This window comes from Linepithema humile, chromosome 6 (genome assembly GCF_040581485.1).
Source record: "Linepithema humile isolate Giens D197 chromosome 6, Lhum_UNIL_v1.0, whole genome shotgun sequence".
Lineage (NCBI taxonomy): Eukaryota > Metazoa > Arthropoda > Insecta > Hymenoptera > Formicidae > Linepithema > Linepithema humile.
In genome coordinates this window covers 17,116,704-17,132,528 of record NC_090133.1, presented here as the reverse complement: position 1 = coordinate 17,132,528, position 15,825 = coordinate 17,116,704, and the positions used below count along the sequence as shown (strand labels likewise).

The 15,825-nt window shown below is 37.8% G+C and overlaps 2 protein-coding genes across 14 annotated transcripts in view; one reads left to right on the top strand and one right to left on the bottom strand.

Annotated features, from left to right (window-relative positions):
* The window catches only part of LOC105676895 (uncharacterized), a 300,604-nt gene that overhangs the window by 80,362 nt on the left and 204,417 nt on the right, over positions 1 to 15,825 (top strand). The gene's annotated exons all lie outside the window — the stretch shown is intronic.
* Positions 1 to 15,825, bottom strand: part of Mp (Multiplexin) — a 225,276-nt gene that overhangs the window by 77,485 nt on the left and 131,966 nt on the right. Inside the window, exon 2 of one of the 7 annotated variants that reach the window (XM_067357321.1) lies at positions 13,570 to 14,667. The exons of the other annotated variants lie outside the window; for them this stretch is intronic. Coding sequence (XP_067213422.1) covers positions 13,570 to 13,764 — 195 coding nt within the window. The 5' untranslated portion in view covers positions 13,765 to 14,667. The remainder of the gene's footprint in view (positions 1 to 13,569; positions 14,668 to 15,825) is intronic. 7 annotated transcript variants of the gene reach the window in all.

Genomic DNA, 15,825 nt, shown 5'->3' with positions numbered 1-15,825 from the left:
GATAAATAATTAGGATAATGAATTAATTGTGACAAGTAAGTAACAATATATTAATTGACAAATTACAGTCATATTTTATATATTTTTTTCTGATTTCTTTCTTTATTTTTGCTTCTTTTCTTGCGATGTCCTCTTGCTATTTCACATTTATCTGATCACATTAAAGTATAAAGCGAGTGAAGAACAAAAGTTATCATCCAATGCACTCGTTGATTCATTACCACAGAGTACTTTTTTTGTCTGATGTCATCAATCAATATTAGAATTTATTATATGATATCTTTTACTCATCTTTCACTCTAATGTAATCTTATTATGCGGTTAAATAAATGAACAGTGGGAAAACAGCACAAAAGGAAAATCAGAAGAGAAAAACTGAAGTTTGACTGCAAATAAAAATTATGCTTATTCCGTTACATTGCTTATTTATTGCGCGATGATTTGACATCGTCGTTTCAACATTAATTACTGTACGTTAACACACGATTCCGATTTCCTTGATTAATTACCGTCAATTAAACGTAAATTAAGGCAAAGTAAAGACTTCTTATTTACTTTACTATTTCCTCTTTGGTATATCGACTCGGCAAACGCCGAAATTACCGCCTGGGATTCTCGTTCATATTGCCAACAACGCGTTATCAAAGGAAGTAGGATGAGTAGGGAAGGTGGTAACATGCTGAAACAGCTCTCCGAAGTACTACCGGCGATTTGCTTGCCGCGATAACGATGTCTGTCCTGAAATCAGTCAATCGAATTTTACGCGGAATCGTTTCATCGCGTTAGCCTCCCCCAGCCTTTCCCTTCTCATTCCATTCCGGTAGATATGTCGTATATGATACATATGTATCGGCGGGTATGTGCCGAAGAATATTCCGTCGAGCTTCGTTCAGCGGTTTTCACAAAGGACAGTCCGCCTGTATACCAGCGCCTCTCTATCTACGACGCCGACGTCGTCCGAATGCAGTCGCAAAATTGCAGTCACGCGGGAAATTCTCTCCACGAAATTCCGGGCGTTCTCCTGCGGGACAGCTTCGACTTCCGCTTTACGGGAACGCGACGTTGGTGGACCGCCGTAATGGATCCGAGTCCCGCGCATGCAATTATTATAATGGACGCCCAGCGCGACGATATAACTTGATTTGGTCCATCCTACTGTGGAACGCGGGCGACGACTATGACGACGGCGAGAACGACAACGATGAGACGTTACCGTTATAGTTCGGTCCGTGGAGAACGCTACCGTTGCCTACTGTTGTCTATTGCGCGCGTTGTATTGCCGCGCTTCGACGCGTGATTGGACGATCTAAGGGGCTACTTCGCCCCGCGATTACCCGCGGGACCCCCGTGGCGGATGAAGGCGGCCTTGTATTAAGCGTCCGCGATTTCACTTCATCGTTCTCTAATCCCGCATCGATATTGCGGCCGTCGCGCATCTCCTGGAACTTCGCGATACTGCTAAACTGTGGAATTAGCGCGAACGTGGTTATCTTAGTTTGGTTACGATCGCATATTAACTAGTTCGGGGGAGTATTTTTGAGAGTAAAGTATCGCAAGTTTTGAGAGCGTAAACTTTAATGAATTTATAAATAATCGATCGGAGATATACTCGTATCTATGCCACAAGTCTGCAACTTTGTTTGTTTTCGGACTCTTGAAGCTGTGTCGATCTTCCAGAATTTTTTTCACATTTATTCATATTATCAGTAAACCGCGAGAAAAATTGTAGGATAATTTTTTATAGATAAAATTATGAAATAATTATAAAATTTTATGCATAGCGTCATGTGAGATAATTTTGTACGGTTGAAATATTTCTGCAAACGTATAATTCTAACAGTTATGTAAAATTATTTAAAATAACGGAGAAATATCATATTTTAGATGGAATTGTCATGAATCGATCGGGATAATTAATCCTTGTATTGTTTTACAATGAAATTTTCATACACTTTGAATTGATTGTAGCATGATCTGGGGATTAAAAATTGAACTGTTATCGATTTTATTCGGCTCACTTATCTGGAAGTTTCTACGTTAGCGAAGAAGAAATTATATTTCGACGTTTTACCCAAACGAGCGGCTTTATAAGGATTTACAACAATAATCTACCTGTAATCTCTCGCTTAATGCTGGTGCGCACGTAATTTTCCAATACGTTACATGCGATAGTAAATAATAACTGCATCCTTAAAACGCGTTATCCTTGTTACGGCCGTTCCTATACGTAAAGTAATAATTAATTTAACCGATGATCCGCCTGTAACAATAAAACATCGCTGTATGTGAGTCAGCCGCATATACAAACTACGTTCTCTTATATTTGCCTGATTTGTTGGCGCTTCGAGCAGCTTCAGAAATGGGTTAATCGTGCCGCTTGTTTAATTAATCGAATCTCGGTTCGCATGTAGTAACGTACATGGGCGATCTGTAAAGTTACAACGGGAGTAATTGCACCCGAGGGTATCGAAGAAGCGTAGCCAGTTAAAAGTTTGTATTAAAATATACATATATTAAAAATCACGGCAAAATTTTTTTCCGCATTGTATAATTTCTGCAATATTCGAGATTTGTATACATTCGACGTACGCGCAGGATGTTTGATGTAGTATGTTTAATTTTGCATATGTACTAAAAAACTTTAACCAATAATGATATTTACTTCTTTCTCAAAAGATGAACTCTAAATTGATCAAGAAATCATTTTTATGTATGCAAGCATATAATTTGCAGAATTCTATAATATATTAATGCTAAACGTCAAATTACATTTTTATTTAACACAGTGAACATGAAACGATTAAAATATTTAACATTTTTCTAGAATATTATAAAATATGGAAAGATAATTTGGAACGAGGTCAAACATTCTTTAATTTAAATATTTTATATTTTTTAACGTTATCTAATTTGATTAAAATATTAGCAATTAAATTAGTGACAAATGTGACAATTCAAATGTGTTATTTTATTTATAAATTTTTTATCAGATAGTTGAAATAGAAATAAAGCTTTTGATGATCAAATTGTTGAACTATTTATTTATTCTAGTATATATAATATCGAATTTTCTTTTTAGTTGTTTTTTCATGGAAATATTATAACTTATTAGGTCAACCTATTTCAACGCAATAAAGGAATATATAGGTCATTTGTTTTTATGTCATTTTAAGTTTTTTATTTTACTAAATTAATTTTTTTTTAACTTTGTGAATACATTGTCATTTTTTAAATCTGAAACTTGATGTGTTCATTTTTTTATCACTTTAACTTTATTAAAAATTAACTCAAATTGATAAATAATTCATATCGATTTTAGATGTCAAAATTAAATTTACCATTATAAAGTTAATAAAACATATATTTTTTGATGGCATTTTGAATTAACGTAATTGTTAATAGGCGACATTAATTTATACAGTCTGTTCTAGTTTTATTCTCAAAACTAAACGTTTAACATATTATAAATGACTACATATATGTTCAATATATGTTCAATGCTCAAAATATTTTCTTAGGAAACTGTGTGGACGCTAAGAATATTTGTAGATACTCTTTCAACTAAATTGTGATGATGATCTCTCCATTTTAAACGATTTATCAGTTGTGTAGTCTGCTTTATCCTTCACGGCCGTCTCTTAGCGAAAACGTGATATAACGTCAGTTTACGGAGCTGTTAGATTTTGCTGTTATTACTGCAAAGCGTTTCTGAGAGACAGAGAGATCTTCTTGTTATTATTACATTTTGTGTGTGTGTGTGTGTGTGTGTACGCGCGCGCGCGCGCGCGCGGTTGTATGCACGTGTATGCACATGTACAAAGGTAGAGTACAACGACTGTTATCGCGTCGAGACGTCGATATCCGGTAGATCGAATCTTGCCCGCCCTTGTAAATTCGTAGATGGACAGTGGTTCTCTTGTAGTAGAACGTATCTTGGTTTGCATCGACCAGTGTCAACACGCTCGCTACTTGTGCTGCGACGCTCTATTTGAATAAGTGGTACAGCATCGTGATATATATGTTCAATTAACACGAATTACAAACCGGCATTATTGCCCGGATGCTTTATCGCTTTATCTAGATGAAATTTCAGCAACTCTTTTGCGAATTGCATATTTAGATCAATGTTACGCGAAGAACTTTTTTTCATCCCCACAATAAAACTCGTGGCAACTGTTACTCGTGCCGCGAGTAGATTTCTAAGCACAATATATTTCATGCGATCGATATAGACGTACGTGTTTGAATTTACAACCAGACTCCGGCGTTGTCTTGGTCGTATGAGCAGAACCGAATTTGCGAATAGCGTTTGTACGCCTCTCCGAGTGTCTCTCTCCCGTATCGGCGTATCGCTTCTCCGGCTTGTCGTCTCTGCTCCGATACCTCCCTATGCGGCTACGCTTTGCGTGTAATTGCATTGGTCGTGCGCTCATTTGAGCGTCCTGTGATGAACCATAGACGCGTAATAAGTCATTATATCTACAATAACAGACGTGAATCTGTTATTACAAGGTATTGAGAAGAGAAACATTGTTCATTCTTTTAATTTAGGAAGAATATACCGACGATAACTCTCAGCTATATATAATAGATTAACTTGCATAAACTTTATTATTCATACAAGTTTAGAAAAAAGTAGCAATAATATTTGAATTGCGATCATAAGAATATATTATGAAATAATAAAATAAAAAATAAATTTCTTTTTATATAAAATTGTGAAAAAAAAGTTTAGAGCGTTTTCCTCAAAGTAAAGTTTTTTTATACAGTTCCTTTATACATAAGTATAACTTCTCACTTTATTACTCGAGTGTGACTGTACTCGACACTTAAGACGCAACGTAGTAGTTTCCATCTTTCGTTTTGTCGATGCTGTAAAACTTCTCTTGATTGCCACTTACGCCAATAAAAGGACGCAGAATTTTGTTCCTAAGTTTCGACTCACTTGAATAGTGATTCTCGGCGGAGAGAGAATCGCGCGCTTGTGCGAACTGGATTTTGATTTAGGCAGGCAGACATCCGGGGAGATTAATTAAACGGATTTAACAGAAATCTCGAGAGACAAGGTTTCTTCAGAGGGTCTTTTGCCGATCGATAAGACGGGAGGCGGCGACAGCGGAGACGCAACAAGTTTTGATATGTGCTTGCAATATGACTCGGCAACGAATAATGAAAGACGACGATGTTGAAATCTGCATTGTCACCGTTATCGAGATAACGCCATAAATTACTAAAAAAAAATAATGAAATTAATTATTCAAAATGCAATTTACTTCGTGATATTTAGGTGTCATCTTTTTAACAGTTCTACCACGAAATATTAAATCTTTTCGGCAAATTAATTTCTGTTGAAACTTGCTTAATGTAATAAACGAGAAACCATAAAAGAAATTAAAAAAAGATTTAGCCCACAGCTTTCTTGAATACTAAGAAACTTTCATCCTTTGAATTCTTAAAACGACTAAAAGATTGAATATGATATAACAAGATTCATAAAAACTACGTAGCTATAATATTAATCTTCAGAAGTTAATTGCACTATCTGTTATATACATATTACGAACAATTTTGCATAATTATATTAATTATAATTAATTATATTGTATTTTCTATAATTATATTTTAATTTTCGTTCCGCGCTACATAAATAAATTATTCATAAAATGTTTCTGAAGAACTATAACTAAATAATGATATTCGCGCTGTAACAACATTAATTATGAGCACATTGTGCAAATGTTAGTTTCAAAACTTTCAGGTTTCCCCTGAACAGCTCTTCCTTCCGGAAATTTTTGCCGTTGCATGCGTGGCTGCGAATTTCTCACGCACAACACAGAGATATTTGCCGGCGGTAATAACAATTTATTAGAAAAGTTTGTCTCTCTTTCTCATCGCAGCCGTGGGCTAACTCTTCCTAATGCCGTCGGGTGCTTAGCCGCAAATTTGCCAGGTCTAAGGTGCGCTTACGTCACACGAGCATTCGTTGACTTGTTAGAGGTACTGGCGTCTGCATTGCCGCGAATTCTTCTTACCTTCAGTGATTTAGAAAACTGACGTATACTACACACGTTTTATACGCTGTATTATATTTATTATTTAACTAAATACTTTTGAACAAATAATAATTTGTTATAGTTTTCGTGCAAGACGTCTTCTTTTATATCTTTCAGCAATGACAGTATTAATAAATGTTTAAAAGTCTAGACATTGTAGGTCACTTGCGTCTACTATAGATCTCGTAGAATATGCTCTGAGTACCAATATTATGTGGATAGAGGACAGTAGCGAGCGCGATTATACGAGCGTATTTGTCCTAAATCCTCACACACATTACTACAAATCTGTTCGTTCGGTCGTGCTTGTCCGGCAGTGCTCGCGGGAGTATTAAACGCAGCTTTAGAGCGGCGAAGTCACGCATTTCTCCATGGTTACACCGCATTCGGGGTGCCGGCGGGAGCGTACGAGGAGACGTACAAACATCGCCGCTAGGCTCCTGCGACGTCGACCGCGATATGCACCGCGAAAATGCGCGCAGGGATGCGGGTCAACGATATGTCGGCCGGCTTGAATACTGCATTAAAGTGCCTTCGTTATTAGACGCATATACACTCCGCGCGCGTCTCCGCGCGTATCTGGGAACGACGATATTTCGAGAAATGAATAACTGACGCTGCATATAAAAAATTCAGCGGGCGAATTAACGCCAGAAAAGCCGTCGTAATCAATCCCGCGCGCGTTTCGGGGATTTGTCGCGTTGAAGCTTTAACGGACATCCATTCGGAAGCAATTTTTTTTCGTTGGAAACCGGAAACACGGGTGCACTCAGAGATTATTAAAAAGTTTCGCTTCTGTGGTTGTCGTTTGCAATATTTATGTGCCGCATGTTTGCATGATATATCGCAAAGATTTTATAAAAAAAGCTTGATATTCACAAATTTAATCTTTTGGTGCATTATTTTTAGGCTTTATAAAAAATTATCTGTATTAATTAAAATAGCAAAGTTGTAGACGAGTGATGAAACTATATGGTGCAAAAAGGGGAGAGCATGTGTTAAAAAATAAACCACAGCTATAAAGTGTACTATAAAAGTAAATTAAAGTGTTCTCTCTTTTCCGCGCTCTTTGTATCACATTAAAACAAAAAGCCCTATTTTTCACTCCTCCAACATAATACAACTATCTTTTTCTTTTTTAAAATTTCAGATTTATTATCTCTTCTCTCCTTTGATGGTTATATTTTCACATTTTGCTAAAAAATAGATGGCAGGTTAAAAATTGTCCACTAGGGACCACGCGGTTGCTGAGCAAATGCTCTTCTCGTAGCTATCTTGCTGGTCGCAGAAAAAATATAAGTACTGTCCTTCACACCACGTAAATAGCAGAAAGTGCTATTGTACAAAGTAGAAGATGGTACAGTTGTTTTTAGGTCAATTTACAAAATAATTTTCCTCTTTTTCTAAACATCTCGCTGTTACTCTTCGTAACTGTGGTAACTGTAGATGAAAAGTTTAGACTATGTCATAACAAGCTCTCATATTTCCCACGTGAAGTATGTTTCCTATATGAGCATTACTAAAGAAAGTTTAAATCCGAGGGGCGAGCTTTTAATTTGCTTTGGGAACAAAACCGCAAATTTTTTAAGCTTAATGTCAAGAATGTAATGTAATTGCACATCACTCACGTTTCGTAACGCGACTTTCTCAAAACTATATGACGTAATCCTGAAACACTACATTTTACTCGCCAAGTTTTCAGCGAGCGCAGAAAAATCTTCCCGGAAGGAATCGCGGGTAAAAGCGTCAGCAAAACCGATGATTTTTCCAAAACTTTGGAAACACGTAGAGTGGCACCGAGTTTTTGTAGCGTAACTCGATTTTTCGGAGTTAGTTAAAAGCACTCTTTAAAGTTCCACTCGCCGCAACGCTACATGGGAAGCTATCAGAGATGGGAAGACGAACTTCACGGGCTCGAAAGTTTTATGAGTTCTAATGCAGAATAAAGGGATAGTTACGAAAGTTAACCGCGGAACAACCGTTTATTTTAACGCTCAATCTTTACATCCTGTCTTCGTGCGATCTCATCGAGCGAGACCGCGCCCCAGCAATGGTTCATGTTATAGAGTTATCTATCCGCTGCGAGTAGTATAGCAAGAAACTAACATCGCCGCGCGAAATCGCCGTTTCTCGGCGCGTAGCGACCGCGTTTCTCTAATTCGGTTACGGGGTGGCGAGACGGTCGAATTAAAAGTGCGATAAAAGAGAGATGCCAGCAGTCAGGATATAAATCGAAGTTAGCGGCGGGTCGATTCTTCCCTCAGTTACGGAGGGCACTTGCGCGGACGTGACCTTTCTCGTTCTCTTTCTCTTTCTCTCTCCTTCTCTGAGGTCTAGTAAACGGAATCGCTTGAAATTCAATGGACGTTGGCAGGCCGCATAGCCATTCGTTTCTGCCCAAATACCTTTCAGAACGCCGGCTCCGCGCGCATCGTTCCGTCGCCAAGCTCACGGTCTGATATCCCACGTTTCTCGCTTGCGCGGTTCAGGTATCGTAGATCGAAGTAAAGTGAGAATGTTACATCGTCGTCTTCGTGGTCTACCAATGCCGTTCCCTCCAGGGAAGCGTCGCTGTTAGCAGAAAATTACCTCAAGCCCAAATAACATCGTTACCGAATTAATCGCATGTTGCCGTCGAGATAAGTCAATTTCTCGGTCTTCGGTAAATCTCGGGATTTGTGAGATCTTACTTTAAACTTCAATAAACTGAGGGAGTTAAGCACAAATTGTATTCTTAACAGAAGAACTTCAAAATAATTACATATTTTAATTCTTGAATTATAATAGATAATATCTATATTACAAGTCTAGACAGATAAATAAAGAAATATATAAATGCATATCCGATTTTTTAATACAAGAATAATGATTCAGACATGATTGTTTGCATTTTCTCAAAAATTTGACAACAGTGAACTGTTCTACAATTTAAACCGTTTACGTTACTAAATTTTAATAACATTATGAATTAATTGCAATACGTAATTTTTACTACTTGCAATTGATCGGCGGTGACTTAGCGCGGTAGTATAAACTTGCCAGTAGTGAGTTATGGAAGATTCGACTGTGAATATTCCTCGGAAAGGAAATATGTTTTACGGAAACTTCCATTTCGTTTCTCTCTAAGGAGATTTGGATTACGAAGGGCCGATTCCGCGGTATATCAGAATTCCTTCTACCGCCGGCCATTTAGTACCTCGTAAAAGTGCTTTGCTTTGGCTTCGAGTGAGATTTTCCTCAGCATCGTGACTCCGAGAGAATGTTCATATCAGGGCCATTTGAGTTAAAGTTCATTTTGATATTACGGATGACTTCTCTCATTAGTACAAATCTCTGTAAGTTGTTGCAAGGCTCTTAAGCCATTATTAAACGTGTATTATGCGATCAATAAAATATCTAAATGTAGTTATATATGATAATGCTGATTATATTTTGGTGAAAAAATTTATGCTTGTAATTAAATTCAACGCCGATATGTGATCTATAAATTACATTACGTTAAATTGTAGTGCTTCAAACGAGAAATTTAAGAGATGGCTTAAAAAGTACGTAATATATTTGATCGTTTCTCATTTGTTTTACGTCGTTGATACCGTGCTTTTGCGTTTCACGTGTTTAGTTTGCGCTGCGGAGAGACAGCATTATACGGGTATGCCGTAATTTATCAAGCCGCTGCTTAAACGCGACGATTTTCCGAGCTGTATTTAAGGTAGACAAATTTCTCCGAGCATTTTGACAATAAAAAAAGGAGCGCGTTGCTACGTGCCGCGAGATTTAGTTGTTCTCCGGCAGGAAAGACCTTCGTAACATTTGTAGGAACGTGAATATATCGTCTACCTGACTACATGGGATCTCTAAAGCGATTTGGATTACCTATTTCTTCTCGGAGCCATGACTGATATCGCCAAGATTCCTACATCCAAAACGATTTGTCCTCGAAATCACCTGGTCAAATTTCGGTATTATTATGTTATGAGCATACGTGTCGGTGTTTTTCATAATATTTATGTCGTGTTCGTTATTTTAGAAAGAAATTGTTGCCATAAAGAAAAAAAGGTCACTCGGTTATAAAACTATGCAAGCTTACGTCTTTCAATGCTCGTAACTTTTCAACTTTTGACATTAAGTAACAGTGCCCCGGATTATGGCGGTGAACTTGGGAAAAAAGAGACGCGAGTTACTTTCTTTCATGTTGAGGATCTTTCAAATTCACAATTCATAATTATTTATTTCACTATAAGCACAATACAGAGTTTCGAGGACAATGAGGAAACTGCAATTTTTTTCCATTTGACAATTTTTACGGGGAAATGATATCAGATGATATTAAAAGTTCTAAAATATAACAAATCAGTCCTTCCTTGCTTTCACATTTTTACAATATTCATAATATCGAAATAAATCCGTGCTACTTTGATATAATACCTTGTTATTGTAATAATTTAGTGACGAATAAATAAAACGCGATAGTCATGTACAAAATAGATACACTATATCTCTGCCTGAGGTTTTTTGTATATTCTGTCTGTTCCAGAATGCAAATATTTAACGCTTCTTGGATATATGTATGTATGTATGTATGTGTATACGTGTTATTTCTCTTTTTACATTGATGTGAGACTATATTTGAAACGAGGATATGACAGGAAATTTGATCAGGAGATAAAAGCGAAAAGTCCACAAAATATTTCGATATTGGTTCAGAATAGAAATAAATAACATATTTCATTGATTTTTTGTGTACGTCATTTTAAAATTCGACGATTGAAAACAGGATTAAAAATAGTCCCTTCAATGACGAAAATGCTTTTTTGTGCTCTCGAGAATTAGTTGCAAATAAATTGCACCGGACAATATATGCTTTTTTTTTGAATCTCTTCAAACTTGATTAAAGTGCAAATGGCATTCATAGGTTTTGACAGCTAAGACAGATGAAACATACGTTTAAAAAAGCATTGTGCGCCATTTTCCAAAATTTCCCTTAAAGTGATAAGTCCGAATTGGTATTGTACCTTTTGTAGAGTCTATCTTTTATAACAAAATAATTGATTTATTCGTCAGAAAATCCGCAACGCAAGATTCGATTATCGTTGATTAACGACAAATCAATACAGAACGCATTGCAATGTGTTCCCAATTTTAATTGCCGCAATGCGATACAGAATCATTTGCTGACTCGCGTAACACGAAACTTTGATAATTGCGAAAAGTAGCCGCGAACAGGTAGGAATTTTTAATTAGCAATCACCAGTCACTAACATGACTTTTTTATTCGTAACGACATTGACAGATTCACTACGGAGATAACTACCATCGCTCAGCGAATTCGACGCGAATACTATTCATGGAACTTCGACGTTTTCTCCTAAATAAAGTATTTTAATCGCGAGCGTCGGCCGTCAAACCATTTTATATTTCGGCCAACTGATACAAACTACAACGGCGAATTTCCATACATGCCTTCGTCATGTAATAGGACTTTTCTGGTATGACGTAACTGCGATACCGACACGGTTTACACCGTGTAATATTAATACATATGCATGCAAACTGTGGAAATCAACGCGAAGCAGCGCAGCGCGAAACAGATTCAGGGATGCAAATACGTATCCGTGTATTTGTGCAAATCAATGTATAATTTTATTCACGGCGGAACTGGCGCGGTGGAATATGTAAATTATAAAGACCTACTTAAAAGTTTTCTGTCACGACGCGTTATTCCGTCGATAAACGGATTAAACATTTGTAGTTTTCAATGTGTACGGAACTCGCGCGACGACGCTTGTTTCCGCAATCGTATATATTCGTCGTTTTTCAATAAACAGAGAACAGCAGCATGTTCCTCGAGTTGTACCTCTTCGATGCAGTCGAGGGAAAATTTATTCCCCGCGCAGCACAGTCGATAATGGCGACGTTAATTTCGTTTATTTACGGCGTTGCACTTCTCAAGCGCAGGCCCAGTGATTTAGGAACCTCGAGCACATTCGCGGTTCACATCGAATAATATTAATATGCATGAGAAGACGAGCGCAAAGAGAGAGAGTGCGCACATCTCACGCGTGGCAGGGACGTAGAGCATTCCGCCGCGATCGTATATATACACGGATATATGTGATAACACGCGTGCAGCGCGGCAATGTCGAAAATTGCATCTCGGGATAGGTGCATCCAATCAAGCGCGATGTTAAGTACGTTAACTTAATTATGCAGAACGGTAGGAGAAAGGCGGAAAGTAGGGTTGAATTTCAGCAATACATGATATTATTTCATCTAGCGGAATGAATTTTTTATGTGTGTGTGCCCGCGGTCCCGAAAACTGTATAAATTAGTCCGTGCTGCAGGCGTCTGTCTTCGTGAAAACTTATAATAAAGCCGATCTTCTCGTGAAAATTAGATGGCTTTTACACGGAATGTTTCGTAGTAAATGCAGTTGGCGAAGCAGGCGGTATTCCTTGGAGAAAAATTAAATGATTTTTACGCTACTAGAATTTAATTAAATGCCATCTTTTTTTGCAATTCACAAAACTTTTTTTTCATTAAGTGTTAGTCAAATTCTAAATGGAGCTTTTGATAAAATATCTTACAATTAATTTGAGAATAAAATTATTTTATATATTTGTATGCAAAAAATTTATTTTTTTTTAAATTTTTTTTATCAAAAAACGCTCATAGTTTAAATATATTAACATCGTACAAAATGAGTTTAGCCGTTGACAAAGAGAACGAGATTTTTTGTATCAAAGAGAATAATTATTCAAATTCTTATATTTATTAAACCGTTCAATTCCCGCGGAAAGATCGACTGCAAATTCTAATGAAAGTAGAAACCATGTGATATTTTATATAAAAGAAAACAAACGCCATGTTAGAATTGTGAGCTGAGTTTCTAAAACTTTCTCAGCAGAAAAGTATGTGGTGTGTGTTAATGTAATAATAGCTATTTTATACCACAAATATATTTTATAAAATAGTCAATATTTTAATATGTTTGATAATATCTGTTTGTAAATGTTTTCACATTTATATAAAATAAGTAATCTCGAATATCAATTATTCTAAATTGTTAAAAAAAATAATGAATATAGCACTTGGTTTTCTTGATATAATTCTCTTTAAAACAAGAAAGCGAAGTGTTTCAAAATAATTGTATCTAAATAATTAAAAATGGCGCCTGATTCATTGTATATAAAAGCCAATTTATTCCGTGGTCTCTCTACTCTCTACTATCATATTTTAATTACCGTCAACTATGTGCTAATTACCAATTTATATTCGCAGTATGATAAAAACCTATTAATATTAATTTTCCGACTTTATGCATTCTCCAAAATTCTTTAACATCTCAGTATCACAGTCTTCGGCTATGTATCCGCCAAATAAAAAACATGTATAAAAAAATTGCTATTAAGACGTATGATTTTCGAGACACCGACTGATCAGTATTCTTATTAAATGTAAGAAAACTTATCGAGCAATCTCGAATCTTTGCGAATTCGAGCAGTTAAGCTTTACTCACGTGTTGCATGGCGGCATAGCCGGTGATTTGTTGCAGCTTACTGCTGACCATCTTTGTCCCCGCGCCGCTTGTTTTTTCGCTCTTTCCGCTCCAGATGCCGATCACGCCCGTTATAATAAGAGCCACCAGAGTGATGATGCCGATGAGTAGGGACAGCGTCACGATTTTGCTGCGGGGCGATATTACCATCGCCATCTTTCTCCCGGATTAAAGTCCGCCGCGATCACTCGCGTTCGAATATGGTTCGAAATAGAAATTTACACTCAACAGACAACGCTATCCATCCGACGTGGGATGGATCGAAAACATGCGTATATGTATTTATGTATATATATATATATATATATATGTATATATATAGGTATCTCTATGTATATGAATAGCTCTTTCTCTCCTTGGTGACGATGAACGCGGGGGGATTAAGGGGATAAATATATAATTTTCTCTCGTCGCGCGGCGCGATACCCCGCGATCATTATAACTTTATCACTTCCTCGCACTCGAATATCGACGACGACGACGACGGCGACGATCTGTCGGGCGAATCCTCGTGTGTCATTCTTGAAGTCGTCCGCTTGGACACACGCTCGCCTCTTCGAAGCGATTTAATTGAGAGACCGCTGGATGCAACACTGAGATATGACGTAATCCGGCATCGCTTCTCCGTCGCACATCCGATCGGTTTGGTGTGATTTGCGAATGATGCGCGAGATTTTCGAAATTGTCGTTCCGGAGACGCGCATCCGGCATGTGCGGCGAGGAAAAATCTTAGGCGCCTCGTGGAAATCTCTCGTGTTAGCACGTTCGGGCGAGTTCAGCGGAGCTTCCAGCGCCTCGGAAGATTTTAAGAACGCCGTCCTTGTCGCCTCGAGGATCCTCGAGCGAGCCTCTTCAGCGACGATTCTTTCAGTCCGCCCGATAGATGCACGCGCACGGATCAACAAGTTCAACGAGTGCGGGTGTGAGCGAGCGCGCGCGCGCGCGCGCTTACACCGGCTCAACAACAACGACTCGCGATAAATTCGTCTGAATAATCAACAATAAAGTTCTCCGAGAGACGTTTCAGCCCCCGGGGTATATACGGGCGACGATATTTCTCTGCAAGGATGCATATAATGAGAGCGCGAAGCGGAACGGAACAGGGTCGAAGACGCAACTTCTTGTTTCTCGAGTTTCTTAGATTTTCTTTCAATCCACTCGCTACCTTCGTTTCTCTCTCTCTTTTTCTCCTTCCCCCTCTCGCGTTTCATCCACTTCTCTCTTTCTCCGTTTCTCACTATATCTTTTACCCCCCTGTGTTTCCTTCGTGCTTGGAGGACGAACTTTGAAGGTCTTTAAATGTCGAGGGAACTTACCGCAGTTTACATCGCAGGAATAATGATTCCACGCTTCTGTATTACAACGATCGCTCGCTGCAACGTTGCATATTAAATATGTTGGCTTTCGTCATTTTATCAACGCTATTATCTCGGCTCAGGTGAGATTTATGATAAGTATGAAGATAACATTAATATTGATTATTCCAACTGCAGCGGCGATGAGTAAAGAAATATAACGATAGTATTTAATTATAATGCCTGTCTCAGAATTTAATGCGGAAAATATATAGAGCGTTCTGGAATATCTCAAAACTTGGAAAACTCTATTTAGTGAAAGCTAGATAAAACATATTAGCCGACCGAGGAAGATGTCTTATTGCTTCGTAGATGTCTCATTTTCGCCGTCAATCGAGTTGACATCCACATAAATTAGCGCAACGCTGCAGCGTCGAGTAGAGTGTCGAGATCTTAAACGCGAAAATCAATTTCACCGAGTTGCAGTGGCACGCGGCGAAGTTATTTCCATTCCATCCACTCTATCCTCTCCGGTAATGCTATTTTCATTTTACACAGCAACGCAGTGTCGCCCGCTCGTGTTGTCGGTTCGCGACCCGCTGGCAAATGGTAGACGCGAATGTAAATGCGCCGAGCACACCCACTTGATCGAATAGCGCTGACGAACTTGAAGAAATGAAGTCATCGACTTCGAGTCTAGTAGTCTCGAAATTATTAGGATAAGTCTTATGTAGACACTTCTGTTTTTATCGTTACAAACATATTTCAATTGTTTACAATAGAACTTAATAATACGAATATTTTTTTTTTGGTCTAGAAAAACAATTTTAAACTCTATTTTGCCTCGTGAAAGAAAAGATTGGAATTGTTTAATGATAAAAGAGGATGTTATCAGAGGCTAATGATATCGCAGATCATTGGC